Below are 13930 nucleotides of genomic sequence, written 5' to 3'. Positions count from 1 at the left end.
TCTTGATTCCATTATGTCCTGCCCTGTGACCTGTCCATTAAAATTCAGGTATTTTTACTCGAGATCCTTAGCCTATGGGCTGATAGTTTATTTGGTATGTAATAATATTGACAAGGGAGCTTTTGTGAGAAAATCAATCCAGTATGCACTGAGGTTTATTTAGTATGTGAAAACTTACCTTGAACATTGCAAGATGATGAGAAGCTTATTATTATTTTTTTTTAATCTTGTTAAGTTAGGGAAGCCCGGGTGGCTCAGCAGTTCAGTGCCTGCTTTCAGCCCAGGGTGTGATCCCGGAGTCCCGGGATCGAGTCCCACGTTGGGCTCCCTGCATGCAGCCTGCTTCTTCCTCTGTCTGTGTCTCTGCCTCTCTCTCTCTGCGTTTCTCATGAGTAAATAAATAAAAATCTTAAAAAAAATTAATCAATCAATCAGTCTTGTTAAGTTAAACAGTTAAGTTTGGAAGAAATTATAGTCTGGCTTAATTTTTAGAGTTCAGATATTTGTATTATTTTATTGATGGGTAATTGCTCTTATAGAAATCAAAACATTTTGATTGTGAAGAGACTTTTTCTATAGAGTTGGGAGTTCACCTGGTAGAATGGTTTATGCTGGGCATCATAAGAAGTATAAATTCAAACAGCAAGCCTCAGGGTCAGCCTCTGTCTTGAGTTCTCAGGAGAGATACTTTTATTGTTTTCCCACTCAGAGCCCAGGCTGCCCAATAGATAAACTTGCATATTATTTCCCTTTGCCTATGGATGATTTTTCTAGGCCCCCTTTATACTGAAGATGCCTCCCAAAGGGCCCAAAGCTTTGTCTTCTTTCCATGGGTGCTCATAAAAACTCTAGGCTCTTCAGCTGTGGAGATGGGCAGTGACCCTCCACCCCTACCCCAGTGCCCCTCTATCCCCTCACCCCTGGCCAATGCCTTGGCAATTGCTTAATGCTCTGCTTTAGGTTCTTCTTTGGCTATTGGCTCTTGGGATTTCTCTTACTTAGTCTTACAGAGAAGAAGGTGTTTTTATTTTTTTTATTTTTATTTTTATTTTTTTTTTTTAAGAAGGTGTTTTTAGGTCATGTAGTTTGCCATACCACTGGAAGAAAAGTTAAAATATTTTTCAAACTTGTTGAAGGCAACACGTTTTTCAAAGTTCTTAAGAATGTGCCATTATTTTGTCATTAGAGAGCCTCATATGATAATCCTTGTGCTCATCAAGGAGAAACTGTTTCTTCTTCCTGAAATGAGACTCCAAAGCCAAGTGTCTACCCACTTGAGCACATTACCTTCAAGAGTAAAGTCTGGATTTTAATTTAAGTGCATCTTATTCCCAATGTAACTTTTCACCCTTGCCTTTCTTCTTAGGAGAAACGATTGCAGCACTTACAGATATAAGCAGCTTGAATCATACAGAATCTGATGGCCAGATCACAATTTTTACAGATAAAACAGGAGTTATAAAGGCTGCAAGATTACTTCTTTCTTCAGTGACGAAAGTGTTGTTGCTGGCTGACCAAGTAGTCATTAAGCAGATAATAACATCAAGAAATAAGGTACTTGTCTTTCTCGTGTTTCTATATTTGTGTCTTTTAGGATTGTTTAAAAGTGTTTTTTAGGTTAATAACAGATAATTTGACAATGCTTCTCAATTTTACTTGTTTATACCTCCAGTTGTCTATAGTTTAAAAGTGCTATTTCTTCTATACCTATAATTCCTGAACAGCGTGTGTACTGGTCTAAATTTTTAGATGTAAATAATATTTCTTCTCAGAAAACCGTTATATACTTGTTGAGGCTTATATGTGAAAGCTTTTCATGTGTACAAATTTGAGAAAAAAAAGCCAAGAGCCATGTCAACATATGTAATAGAAACCTAGCTGATAAAAATACCAAATACCTCAGTACCTTACCTTTTTTTTTTTCAGAGTCAGAGGATAATAATATATAAACTTAAGAAAAAATTCAGTCATCTGAAACCACAATTATCTATACGACAAAATTTCTGTGTGCAGCATCCCTAGAGATTATGAATAATCATATAGCTTACAGAATAATTTAAACTCTCCCAGTCTAGAACTCTTCCAGTCTTTCAGATAATGTTTGTGCTCCTCCATCATCCAGGGAAGCCAGGGCACATACAGTCATTTCTTTCTCTGGATAATTCCCTAGGAAAGGAGGAGGGCAATCTGCCAGGGAAGGGATTATCTCAGTCGAGCCTGAGGACAAAACTACCAGATGAGTGTTGAGTGAATTAAAGAGTGTGAGTTTCAAGCAAAAAAGAAATTGGAGAGGTAGATTGGGCAGTGGTAGGGTGATAGGAAAAAGCCCCTCTCTCTCTGACAGACAGAGTTTGTGGTCAGTGGTAGCAACCTGCCTTATCTGTGCTGGTCGCTTGGACTTCCTGAGCTGCCAGGGCAGATTAACATGCCAAACATTCATCATATCCTCGTTTTAAAAAGTAAACACAGGATATCTGTGTTTTCTTTACCTATCTTGGTCTGACGAAAGCTAATCCAGTGCTATTATTTTTGAGAAAAGTATTTGAAAATATGTTTCACATCTATTTGCCTTAATTCTAATATCAAGAAAACACCTAACATTGTCTATTGGCTCTACTATAGTTTTCTCATTTTTTTGGCTCCTGCCTGCCCAAAGTCTCTTGGCAATTAATTTTTTCAACACAGGCAATTCCTGAGTGATCCAAGCTGTGTAACTGCTCTCAAAGTGCCACACCTTCCTTTCCATTCCTCACTGTGCGGTGACCTTCCTTCCACTTTCTTGGAAAGAGTGGGGTTCCCTCAGTTCTGGTTCACTGAACCAAGGCTCCTGTGTGTTGCATTTATTTATCCTCCCTGTCACCCTAGTTCTCTGAAGATTTGATTACCTCGGTCCTGCACACTTCCACCTTTCCCAGACTTTCCTACATAAACGACCTCATTTCCTATATATTGAGGTGTTTCTTGTATTCTTTTTCCTTTTAATTTTCAAGTAAGCTCAGGTCTTCCCATCGTAAAAACAAATCATTCCCTCGATGATTCTAACCTGTGGATGTGCTTCTCCTTCTCTGGGCTCCTGTTTCCCTGTCTTCCCCTCTGACGACTCCTTCTCAGCTCTCCCCAAGAATTTAGTGTTTCTCCTTTGTCCTCTCTATTCAGTCTTGACATCTCAGTCTCCTTCATATCTGTACCTGACAATCAAATATTCTCTGTTTTGCAGGTTCTTGCAACTATGGAAAGACTAGAGAAAGTGAATAGCTTTCAAGAGTTTGTCCAAATATTCAGTCAATTTGGAAATGAAATGGTGGAGTTTGCACATCTAACTGGTGATAGACAAAACGTATGTGTTTGCCACATTTAAGAATTTTCAAATACATGTATACTTTTTAATTTCGATGGATATGTGATCTTTATGATCATTTGGGTTGGTTTCTTTGCTTATTACATTTATAAATTTATAACCTTGGTGTAGAAAGCCTTTCATAAAGGAGCTAGGATAATGTAAGTAAATCTACATGTCTTTTTTTGCATACATGTAACAATTAAATATGTTTCAACCACACACACACTAGGAAAGGTCATACTTGCCACCATGGCTCATATCTAATACTTCCTCTTTTATGAAAGTACATTGGACTCTTCTACCAGGGCTCAGGCAAATAAATTGAGTCATCATCTATATTCTGGTTGTATTTTGTAACATGTTATATGTTATTCTGCTGTTACTGATTTCTGTCAGTTTTCTCCATTAGCATCAGTAGTGAGAAGTCAAGCCATTATTTACCTGTATTAGCTATGTGCTAGGTACTTAATATATATGATCTTATTAATTTTGAAAACATCCCTATTAGGTAGGTATTGCTATTATTCACACCTGAGGAGATGGAACCTGAGAGGATAATAAACTTTCCCAAGGTCACTCAGCTAGCAGATTGAACTTCATTATGTCTTATTTTAGAGGCTGTAGTTTTCAACCTACACCATGATATTAGTTTTTTATAGGTCTGTTCCTCAATTTAGACTATAAGCTCCTAAATTTAGGGAGGTAGAAGACCATATTATATCTAGAATTGACTTTTCTTTCTTGGGTTATTCATGCATGAGTGCATCTTGTCAGCAGGGTAGATATATAATATAATGAGGAAGCTCTTGAGATGTTCCAATATAGTCCCATAGGCTATCATGATGGACATGAACTTTCCTGGTTGTAGCTGGAGTTAGAAGATGGATATTGGCTTGAAAAGTGGTAGGCTGGTTCGTATGCTTCACTTAATGCCTCTTGGACCATCTGGGATTTATGGAGGCCTCTTTTTGTCCCATGAACCAGCCCTCTAACAGATTGAAATGCCATCTTTTTCAATCATTTGTTATCACCATATAATACATGGCATCATGTATGGCCTACAACTCACAAATGGAAAAACTGACCAATGTGACAGGTGAAAATTTTATGTAATTCAGATTTCAGTGTCAATAAGTAAAATTTTATTGGGACACAGCCACGTTAGTTTGTGGATTGTCTCAGGGTGACTTTCACACTGTGATGGCAGAGTTAAGTAGTTGTTTTAGAGACTATTTGACCCAGAAAGCCTGAAAAACTTATTATATGGCCTTTTGTTGAAAATGGCTCCTAACCTCTGATTTAGATGGCCATGACCAAATTATTATAAGAGTTCTAGATTTGATCACAATATTTAGGTACTTTTTGTGACAGCACACATTCTATCAAGGGCTCTATGAAGAGAAACTAAAAGAAAAAAATTCGAAGCAAGTGTCTGCTTCAGACTTCGTAATCTAGTTGGAGAAAATGATAGACCCGAGGAACGTCTTAAGAATATTTCAGGGCATTGTATTTGTTATGTTTAACCAGACTTGGTCTCTGAAAGAGTTGACTTCGAAGTATCTAATTTAGAGGAAATAATAGCTCATAAATGCTTGATAAATAGGTGACTCTTAACTGAGTAAAGAATAGGATGGCTGTTTCTGGTCAGGAGTGAGGTGTATCCATGTGAGCACGAGAATGTCAAGCGTGCAGGCCACCAGAGTGTGAGCCTCAAGGCGGTACCCCGCTCCGTCTCAGTCCCTGGCTCTGCTGCCCTCGGTAAGGGCATCCGTTTCTTTCCATACCTTGTGTTGATATATCTAGGTCAATGTGGTGACATTTTATAAAACTTTATCCTGGTTTTTTTTGTTCACTTTGTCACTTTTTACACATTACCTAATTGGTTGAGTCTTGTGTAAATGATTTTTCAAGAAATTGGATTGTTTACAGGATCCTAGACTGCTCAGTGGTTTTATTTCTTTTTTAGGATCTGAAAGATGAGAAGAAAAAGGCAAAAATGGCAGCAGCCAGGGCAGTTCTTGAAAAGTGTACAATGATGCTTCTTACAGCCTCAAAGGTAGGAACACTTTCGTTTTACCTGGTTAAATGCATCTATTTTATGTATTGTATGTTTTTTAAAAGATCAAAGTGATAAATTGGAACATAGGCTATAGCTATCAAATCTCACTTACCCTTTAGCAAGAAGGCTACCTCCCTTCCCAGTTCCAAAGGGCAGTTAGATGGCGAGTTAGCTCTGTGCGAGCAGCCGAGCGGAAGATGGTGTATTAGGTGCTGTGAGTCGGGCCTGTCACACACGGTCACTGCCTGCAGGCTTTGCCAGTCTTGTCGGGGAGCCAACACATGTACTCTCGAAAAAGCTAGGCAAGTTAGAATCTGTTAAGTAACAGTGGAGTATCAATCCAGCCTTTAATTTGTTTATTCTGTAGATTCATACCTCTAATTCCCTATTCTACTTTTAACAAAATTGTCACTTGAGTGTTGGTCATTTCAAACAGCAGCTGGCCAGCCACTCGATACGATTCAAAAATAAACTAGTCAACAGCTCCTGAACAGCTTATTTAGAATTGCCTTTTCTGCTCAGTATATTTACTTTAGGCTGGGTTGGTGAGGCCACAACAGCTCCCTGGAGCTCACTTGGAAGGCTCTGTTCACATTGAGGCCCCTTGAGCAGCTTTCATTTACATCATTTTTAAAAAATCAAAGCTGTAGCCACAGGCATATAACATTTGTTCATTTGTCCTCATCCTTTTTTAGTTTTTGCACATGGAAGGCAACATTTTAAAATCGTTTTAATCATGATGAAGATAGTTTTTTCCCCAAAAAATTTTAGGTAAACTTATTGAAGTATAAAGATACAGTTGTGCACTCTGCCTTTTTCACTTAACCTTGCTATCGCTTTTTACTCATCCTGCTTCCACTTTTAGTGAGGAGAAGCAGCTGAGTGAGCCAGGGACCCAGGAGATTTTGGTAAAGAACCATTTTTATTAGCATGACATGTTCTCTGTAAGATTTTGTGTATTACAGTATGGGCCAAGTCTTAAAATGAAAACTTTCAATTGTTTTGAAGACATGTCTCAGGCATCCCAACTGCGAATCAGCTCATAAAAACAAAGAAGGAGTATTTGAGCGAATGAAAGTGGCTTTAGATAAGGTGATTGAAATCGTGACTGACTGCAAACCAAGTGGAGAGACTGACATTTCATCTGTCAGTATTTTTACTGGAATTAAAGAACTCAAGGTAAGAATAGAGAGAATAGATTTTGTTTTGTTTTTTTTTTCTTTCCATATCGGAGGCACACCTTCATATGTAGTATCTGTATTTTGGTATAATATTTTAGAATAGATGCTTCACAAAAGCAGAGATTTCTCTTTAAGACAGTGCCACTCTATATAAACTTAATATTCGGTAACATTTGGTTTAATGTAGTTTGTATGGAGAACATTGGTTGAGTTATGGTAGCTACTCTGGCTGTGTGTGGCTCTGTGGTTCAGTGGGAGCCTCCTGTCCTCTATTTAGAAAAGTGTTCCCTTCCCAGTCTTTTGACCAGTCTGTGCTATCCGTGGCTGATAGCAGACAGCAGATCATTTCTGCTGAAATCCCTACTCTTTCCTGAGTTCTAGGGTTGATACTTTGAAACCATAGTAGTAGTATTAGTGTTAATTAAAATCTAAAATGAAATCTAAATGAGCATTTACTTTGTGCAACCCTGTTCTGAATGCTTTAAATGTATGTATATGTATAATCCTATAAACACTATTGTTACTATACTGCTGAGGAGACTGAGAAACAGAGATCAAGGAATTTGCCAGGTAGGAAGTGCCAGAATTAGGATTTGAAATCAGACAGAGGGACGCCTGGGTGGCTCAGTGGCTTGGCGCCTGCCTTCAGCCCAGGGCGTGATCCTGGAGACCCGGGATCGAGTCCCGCGTTGGGCTTCCCGTGTGGAGCCTGCTTCTCTCTCTGCCTGTGTCTCTGCCTCTCTCTCTCTCTCTGTCTCTCATGAATAAATAATTAAAATCTTAAAAAAAAAAAAAAAAAGAAACCAAGCAGAGGCAGTCTGACTCAGAATCCCTACTATTTTAGGGCAGAACTTCTGGGAAGTCAGAGAGATGATGAAGTTGCTCCCTGGGTAAGAGCAGGGTCTGATTGAGGAGGGCCCTCGGAAATCATCTAGTACAACTCCTCCTTTAACAATTAGGAAGACTAAGGCCCTTGGAAATTATCTGATAGGCTAAGGGCTACAACAAGGAGGACATTCTTTCCACCTTTTTAATTCCTACTTAGGTAGGAACATGAGGTGAAAGAAAGTCATGGAAAGAACAGTTATTTTTAGGGGCTGTTGTCTTCATGAATATTATCTAATTTAATCACTAACTTCCCTTTTAGGTGGGTACTATTATCATTGTGTTTTTGAGGAGGAAAACTGTTAAGTGGTAGAGCCCTTCTTTAGAACCAGGACTCGCTAATCCCAAAGTCCATCAGCTTTCAGTATATGCCTCTGGGTTTGCTAGTATGCTCCCATTCCCAGTCCTGCCCTAAGTCTCTTTTGGAGGGGGAAGAAGTGCCGAAGACCAGTCGTTGTCTTAGAGTTTTCATTGCTGAAGGGATCTTAGAGATTAGTTTTCTAATCCCTTCTCTTTATAAAGGCTGAGGGGGAGATGTCTTTTCAAAGGTTAAAAGATAATTCGGGAAACAAATAGGGCTGGGGTCAAGTCCTTTGCTTCTTGACGCTGCACCTGAGTTCAGGTTACCCTGGGGCAGGCTTGTGCCTGTGGCTGCTGCCAGCTGCTCTGGCTGCTAACCCATCACCATCAGGCATCAGGCATTCTGGAGGCTGAGGCTGTTATGAATAGACTGTGTCTCACCATCAGTGGGTATCTTTTTGGCATCTTACCTATTTTACTGCTGGAAAGTATAATCTGTAGACGGAAACTGGACGCTTTACTGTGTTCGGCGCTGTGAATATGTGGACAAATCATATGAAGTGATATAAATGAATAGCTTTTGAAAAAGCTCAGTTGCTGTTTAAAAGCATGTGTATGTTCTTTCAAAAGGAAGAATCAAAAACCTTAACATAGGGCAGCCCCGGTGGCTCAGCGGTTTAGCGCTGCCTTCGGCCCAGGGCCTGATCCTGGAGACCTGGGATCGAGTCCCACGTCGGGCTCCCTGCATAGAGCCTGCTTCTCCCTCTGCCTGTGTCTCTGCCTCTCTCTCTCTCTGTGTCTCTCATGAATAAATAAATGAAATCCTAAAAAAAAAACCCAAAAACCTTAACATAAATGGTGTGTGGTCAACATGATTGATTTTTTATATCATAATTCTGTTTAAATTCCAAAAGATGCTCATTTTCCATCCCATACCTCACCTTTATCCATGTTCTTTCCTAGCTTAAGAAAAAATCCCACCTACCTAGGATGGGGTGGTTATTGGTGGCCCCTTGGGCTGAGAGGAGAAGGGGAAGCAAACCCCCATTATGGCCTCTTGATCTTCCCACATCTTGGTATTTTCATGGGTCCTATGAAAATGCGTCAGATGTAAGGATTAACTGGAGACTGTATTTGTGAAAGGATTTTATTTATTTTTATTTTTATTCTTTTAAAGATTTTATTTATTTATTCATGAGAGATAGAGAGACAGAGGTAGAGACCTAGGCAGAGGGAGAAGCAGGCTACCTGCAGGGAGCCCGATATAGGACTTGATCCCAGGACCCTGGGATCACTACCTGAGTCAAAGGCAGATGTTCAACCACTGAGTCACCCAGGCGCCCCTGTGAAAGGTCTTTAACGTGCTAATCAAATGTAAGCTATTCATATCAACATATTCAGTGTGACCACAGTCATGGTCATCACCACAGATCGCCTCTTAGACCAAGTCGTTTCTATGGCACCATGCATGGGCTAGAGGTTAAATCCAGCTGAAGTGGCGTAGTGTCATGTAGACAGCTGAGAGAGAGATGTGCTACTCAACATGTGTCCATCACACATTGGATGAATGAAATGACAGGTTGTTTGGGACCTTTGGAGGTGGTGACACAGACTGTCACCAAGATCTATAAAATCCAGACTCTAGAGGATTTTCTGTTGTACGTAGAAATTTTGAACTTAATTTTATGGGTGGTGAGGAATCAATTAGAGGGAGGTGACAATATTAGAGGCTTTCCATTTTATTATTTTTTAAAGATTTAATTTATTTATTTGGGGAGCGGGGAGAGCATGAGCATGCTTTTTCCAGCCCTTCCCATAGGCACACCCTCCACACCCTGTCCCCCTGGGCTTGGCACAAGTTCATATTTGTGTGTAGTGTCTTCCAGGACTTTGCCTCAGCATTTTCTCAGATGCAAATCCTCCACCTGCAGGCTGGCTCATTTTTCCTACCAGTTGCTACATGATAATGCTTTTTCTGCCTTAGTATTTACTGATTTCATAGGAATGTTGTGTTAACAGCTATTGCAGTGGAACTCTACGTGGCCACTAGTGACTCCCTCAGACAGGGACAGAGATTGCTAGTATCTCTTTGGGCACTGTTAGAAATTATAGCCCATTTGGTTAGGTGGGGATATTGACTCATGTAGACGGATATCCTTCTTGTTCTCAGATGAATATTGAAGCTCTTCGGGAGAATCTTTATTTTCAGTCAAAAGAGAATCTTTCTGCGACTTTGGAAGTCATCTTGGAGCGCACAGAGGACTTTACTGACTCTGCCTACACCAGCCATGAGCACAGGGAGCGCATCTTGGAATTGTCAACTCAGACGAGACTGGAATTGCAGCAGTTAATTTCTGTGTGGATTCAAACTGTAAGAACTTTGTTTCATCAAAGTAAATTTTATACAATAGCTTTTCCCTAAAGCTCTGAGAATTGTGGAAGCTAACATAATCACCAGGAGTGAATGTGGTCTGGAAAGGGAGAAGGATGTCTCGTTCCTTTTCTCCCACTTTCTTGGCCAAAATGTCCTTCCCATCCATCACAGTACTTGACATTTCTAGGCCTATTGTTTCTCAGTTTCTAATCCTGGCCAGCCTAGATTTGGTACCACCATCACTATCATGAGTTCATCCTATAATCCCCACTCATCCACCAAACTCACCTCTGGAAAATTCCTCCCCAAAATGCTGCTTCACAGTGAAGAGCAGATGAATTGACCCCTACTTAGAGGTTCTTGGCATCTGAATGATACTTCTGAAGCCATTCACACATGCACAGTTCTTAACTCTGGGGATAGTTTATTTACAGACACAACAATTTATTATTATTTTTTAGAGAAGGAGAGAAAGTGGGGGGGAGAGAATTTTAAGCAGGCTCTGTGCCCAGCAGGGAGCCCAATGCAGGCTCAGTCTCACAACACTGAGATCATGACCTGAGCCGGAATCAAGAGTCGAACACTTAACCAACTAAGCCCCTACAGACACAACAATTTAGACAACTTATTGAAGACAAGGGTAGATCCAGCTAGCAGGTAAAAGATTTTTCACCCTTGACCGATTCCTGGTCTAAGATTGTGAGCAGCTGTTCAAAAGTAGATGGCTGATGTGCAAATAGCCTGGAAGGTTTTATATGCAAGAGTGGTAAAGTTGGACAGAGTTGGAGGCACCTGGCTGGCTCAGTTTGGAGAGCATGTGACTCTTTTTTTTTTTTTTTTTTTTTTTAAGATTTTATTTATTTATTCTTGAGAGAAACAGACAGAGAGAGAGACACAGGCAGAGGGAGAAGCAGGCTCCATGCAGGAAGCCCGACATAGGACTCGATCCTACGAGGATCATGTCTCTAGGATCATGACCTGGGCTGAAGGCGGTGCTAAACTGCTGAGCCACCCGGCCTGCCTAAGCATGTGACTCTTGATCTTGGAGTCATGAGTTCAAGCCCCACATGTGGTGTAGTTTACTTTAAAAAATGTTTAAATAAAAAAAAGAAAAGATGGACAGAGTGGGACAACACAGAAAATGTGTATCCAGACACTTTTAGAGAGTGGTTGCAAAATTGAAAGGTAGAGGCTTGGGACTCAGCTCTAGCACAATTTGTTTATTCCTTAGAACTAGAGTATGTCAAGAAAAGTTTATAAAGTGATTTACAACATACAGCATAGATGGAATAAATCTGGAAGCTATGAACAAAAGCTTTGGCAGTAAAGATGAAGAGGGGTGAATGTGGCTGAGAATAGTGAATGAAGCAGCAGTTGACTTTCTTGTAAAGAGATTGTTTTGTGAATGAAGAATAGATATACATCAAGATTTCTCTCCTATTCCTATTCCTTGGCATAACAGCGCAGGTGCTCATATTAATGGAAAATTAACCTAGAGTAGAGTGCTGTCAGGGCAAAAAGCAATATTTTGTGATTAGTTTGAAATATTCAGGTAACATCTAATCTGGAGTATAGATTGCTTCAGTGTTAAATTTTAGACTCAACAGTCAACATAAAGAGTTTCTGTGAGGAGATGCTCTCTGTATTGGGAATCTGAGTCTGTCGACACTTAATTTGCAATTAGCATCTTTCCCATATTTCACAAGCACTCAGATCTTTGATTCTGCATGCCAGATGTATTGTTCATTCATTCATTTTTTTCAGCAGTTGTTACTGAGTGCCTTTTATATGCCAACCACCGGAAATCTAAAGATGAATAAGATAAAATCTTTGCCCGCAAGAATTTTGGAATGTAGAAAAATGTGGGAAGGGGTAAGATAAGTACAGAAAGCTTTGCGAATATCTTATAAGAGGTACAGACCATGTGTTGCAAGGATTTGAAGGAGGGTGAATTTATTTAGGGAAAGGAGTCAAGACGACTTCTGGAAGATATTGACATTTTATTTTCATTTATGCATTCAAAGAACTGAGTACCTAATACCTTCCATTTGCAGTGCCAGGTATTGTGTATTCATTGGTGAGCAAAATAAATGTGATCCCAGCCTTCATGGAGCTTACGGAGGCCTAGTGAGGAAGATTGACTTTAAACAAACAAACAAAAATAGAGAGTAAATATGTAATTGCAAATTAGAGTGATTACTTAGAGAAAAGATTAGAATGGCTAAGAAGAGGACCTAATTTAGATTGTGTGCTCATAAAAGGCCTTTCTGAGAAAGAGACATTTATGTAGAGACTTGATGGTAAATAGGATTTTAATTTTTAACTCCATTAAGAGTGAAGAGATGAGCATTTTAGGCAGAAGATAAAATAGATTCATTTTAGACATGATAAATTTATTAAAGAAATGAGATTTTAAAAATTCATCTTTTTATGGTTAGAATGGGAAACTATAACTAGATAGTTAAAATTCTATTTTCCATTCTACCCCTAAATAGGTGAATTTTTAAAATCTATTTTTTTTATGATTCACAGAATGATATTAAACATTTATTATAATTTATAGTTCAAGTAAAATTGGAATTACCAGATAAAAAAGATGAGGTAACACTGTATTTTTTTAATTTTTAGCAAAGCAGGAAAACACAAAGTATTGCTGAAGAACTAGAACTCACTGTATTGAAATTCAGTCACAGTCTCAATGAACTAAAGAAAGAAGTAAGTATAGTTTGAAATTTAGCCTCTTTTAATCCTTTGCTAATTTTTGTGTTGTATGATATGTATGAAATGCGTAAGTATTAGTATATCTATGTGCCCAGAAAATGCTTTTCCACTTTGAAGCCACCATTTTTTTTTTAAATCTTTTTTTTTTTTTTTTAATTTATTTATTCATGATAGTCACACGGAGAGAGAGAGAGAGGCAGAGACACAGGCAGAGGGAGAAGCAGGCTCCATGCACCGGGAGCCTGACGCACCATTTTTTTTTTAGTGCCATGCTTCTCAAAGCTTGACCATAGATGTTCATAGTTTTATTTATAAATAAACCTAGCTCTAAACTGGAAACAATCTGAGTTTCCATCCACAGAGGAATCGATAAATGAATTTTGGTATAACTATAACAAATATCCAGTAATGAAAAGGAACAGTATCATCAATACAGGTAATAATATGGATGAATCACTAAAACAATGTTAACTGAGCAAAAGAGGCCAGACACCAAAGATTATGTGTTTGTGTGCGAGAGTGTGTGTGTATATATAATTCCACTTAGAAGAAGTTCTAGAAAAGGCAGGACTAACTTATAGTGACAGAAACCAGATCAGTGGCTGCCTGGAGGCAGAAGGTGGGGGATATTTACCACAAAGGGGCATGGGAGAACTTTTTGGGGTAATGGAAATATAGTAGTTTTGATTGTGATGGTAATTACATAGATATAAATGTTTGTCAAAAGCAATCAAACTGTACCATTGATACATTTTGCTGTATATAAACTAAAACCTTGATAGAATTGATTTAAAAAATATTTTTGGTTGAGATTTCCCTGCTTCCTGAAAAACTTGGCTTATTTGATCACTTTCAGGTAATTGGAAGTCACTTTAAGTCAGATGTTTGCCAACTACAGCCAGGCTGTCTGTTTTAAGTAAAGTTTTGGGAGATGTAGTCCTGCTCATGTGCTTACGTATTGTCTACTGTTCTTTCAAAACAGCAGAGTTGAGTAGTTGCAGTAAACACTGTGTGACTTGAAAAGCCTAAAATATTTACTATCTGGCCCTTTACAGAATAAGTTTGCCAGT

At 39.0% G+C, this 13930-nt stretch overlaps 1 protein-coding gene across 3 annotated transcripts in view; it reads left to right on the top strand.

The window, feature by feature from the left end:
* Positions 1 to 13930, top strand: part of CTNNAL1 (catenin alpha like 1) — a 60087-nt gene that overhangs the window by 20820 nt on the left and 25337 nt on the right. For all 3 annotated transcript variants that reach the window (XM_038553041.1, XM_038553040.1, XM_038553042.1), the window contains exons 3-8: positions 1367 to 1554; positions 3218 to 3337; positions 5307 to 5396; positions 6408 to 6578; positions 9936 to 10136; positions 12768 to 12854. In XM_038553041.1, the coding sequence (XP_038408969.1) occupies positions 1367 to 1554; positions 3218 to 3337; positions 5307 to 5396; positions 6408 to 6578; positions 9936 to 10136; positions 12768 to 12854 (857 nt within the window). The remainder of the gene's footprint in view (positions 1 to 1366; positions 1555 to 3217; positions 3338 to 5306; positions 5397 to 6407; positions 6579 to 9935; positions 10137 to 12767; positions 12855 to 13930) is intronic.

This window comes from Canis lupus, chromosome 11, assembly GCF_011100685.1.
Source record: "Canis lupus familiaris isolate Mischka breed German Shepherd chromosome 11, alternate assembly UU_Cfam_GSD_1.0, whole genome shotgun sequence".
Classification (NCBI taxonomy): Eukaryota; Metazoa; Chordata; class Mammalia; order Carnivora; family Canidae; genus Canis; species Canis lupus.
This window is presented reverse-complemented; position numbering and strand designations above follow the sequence as displayed.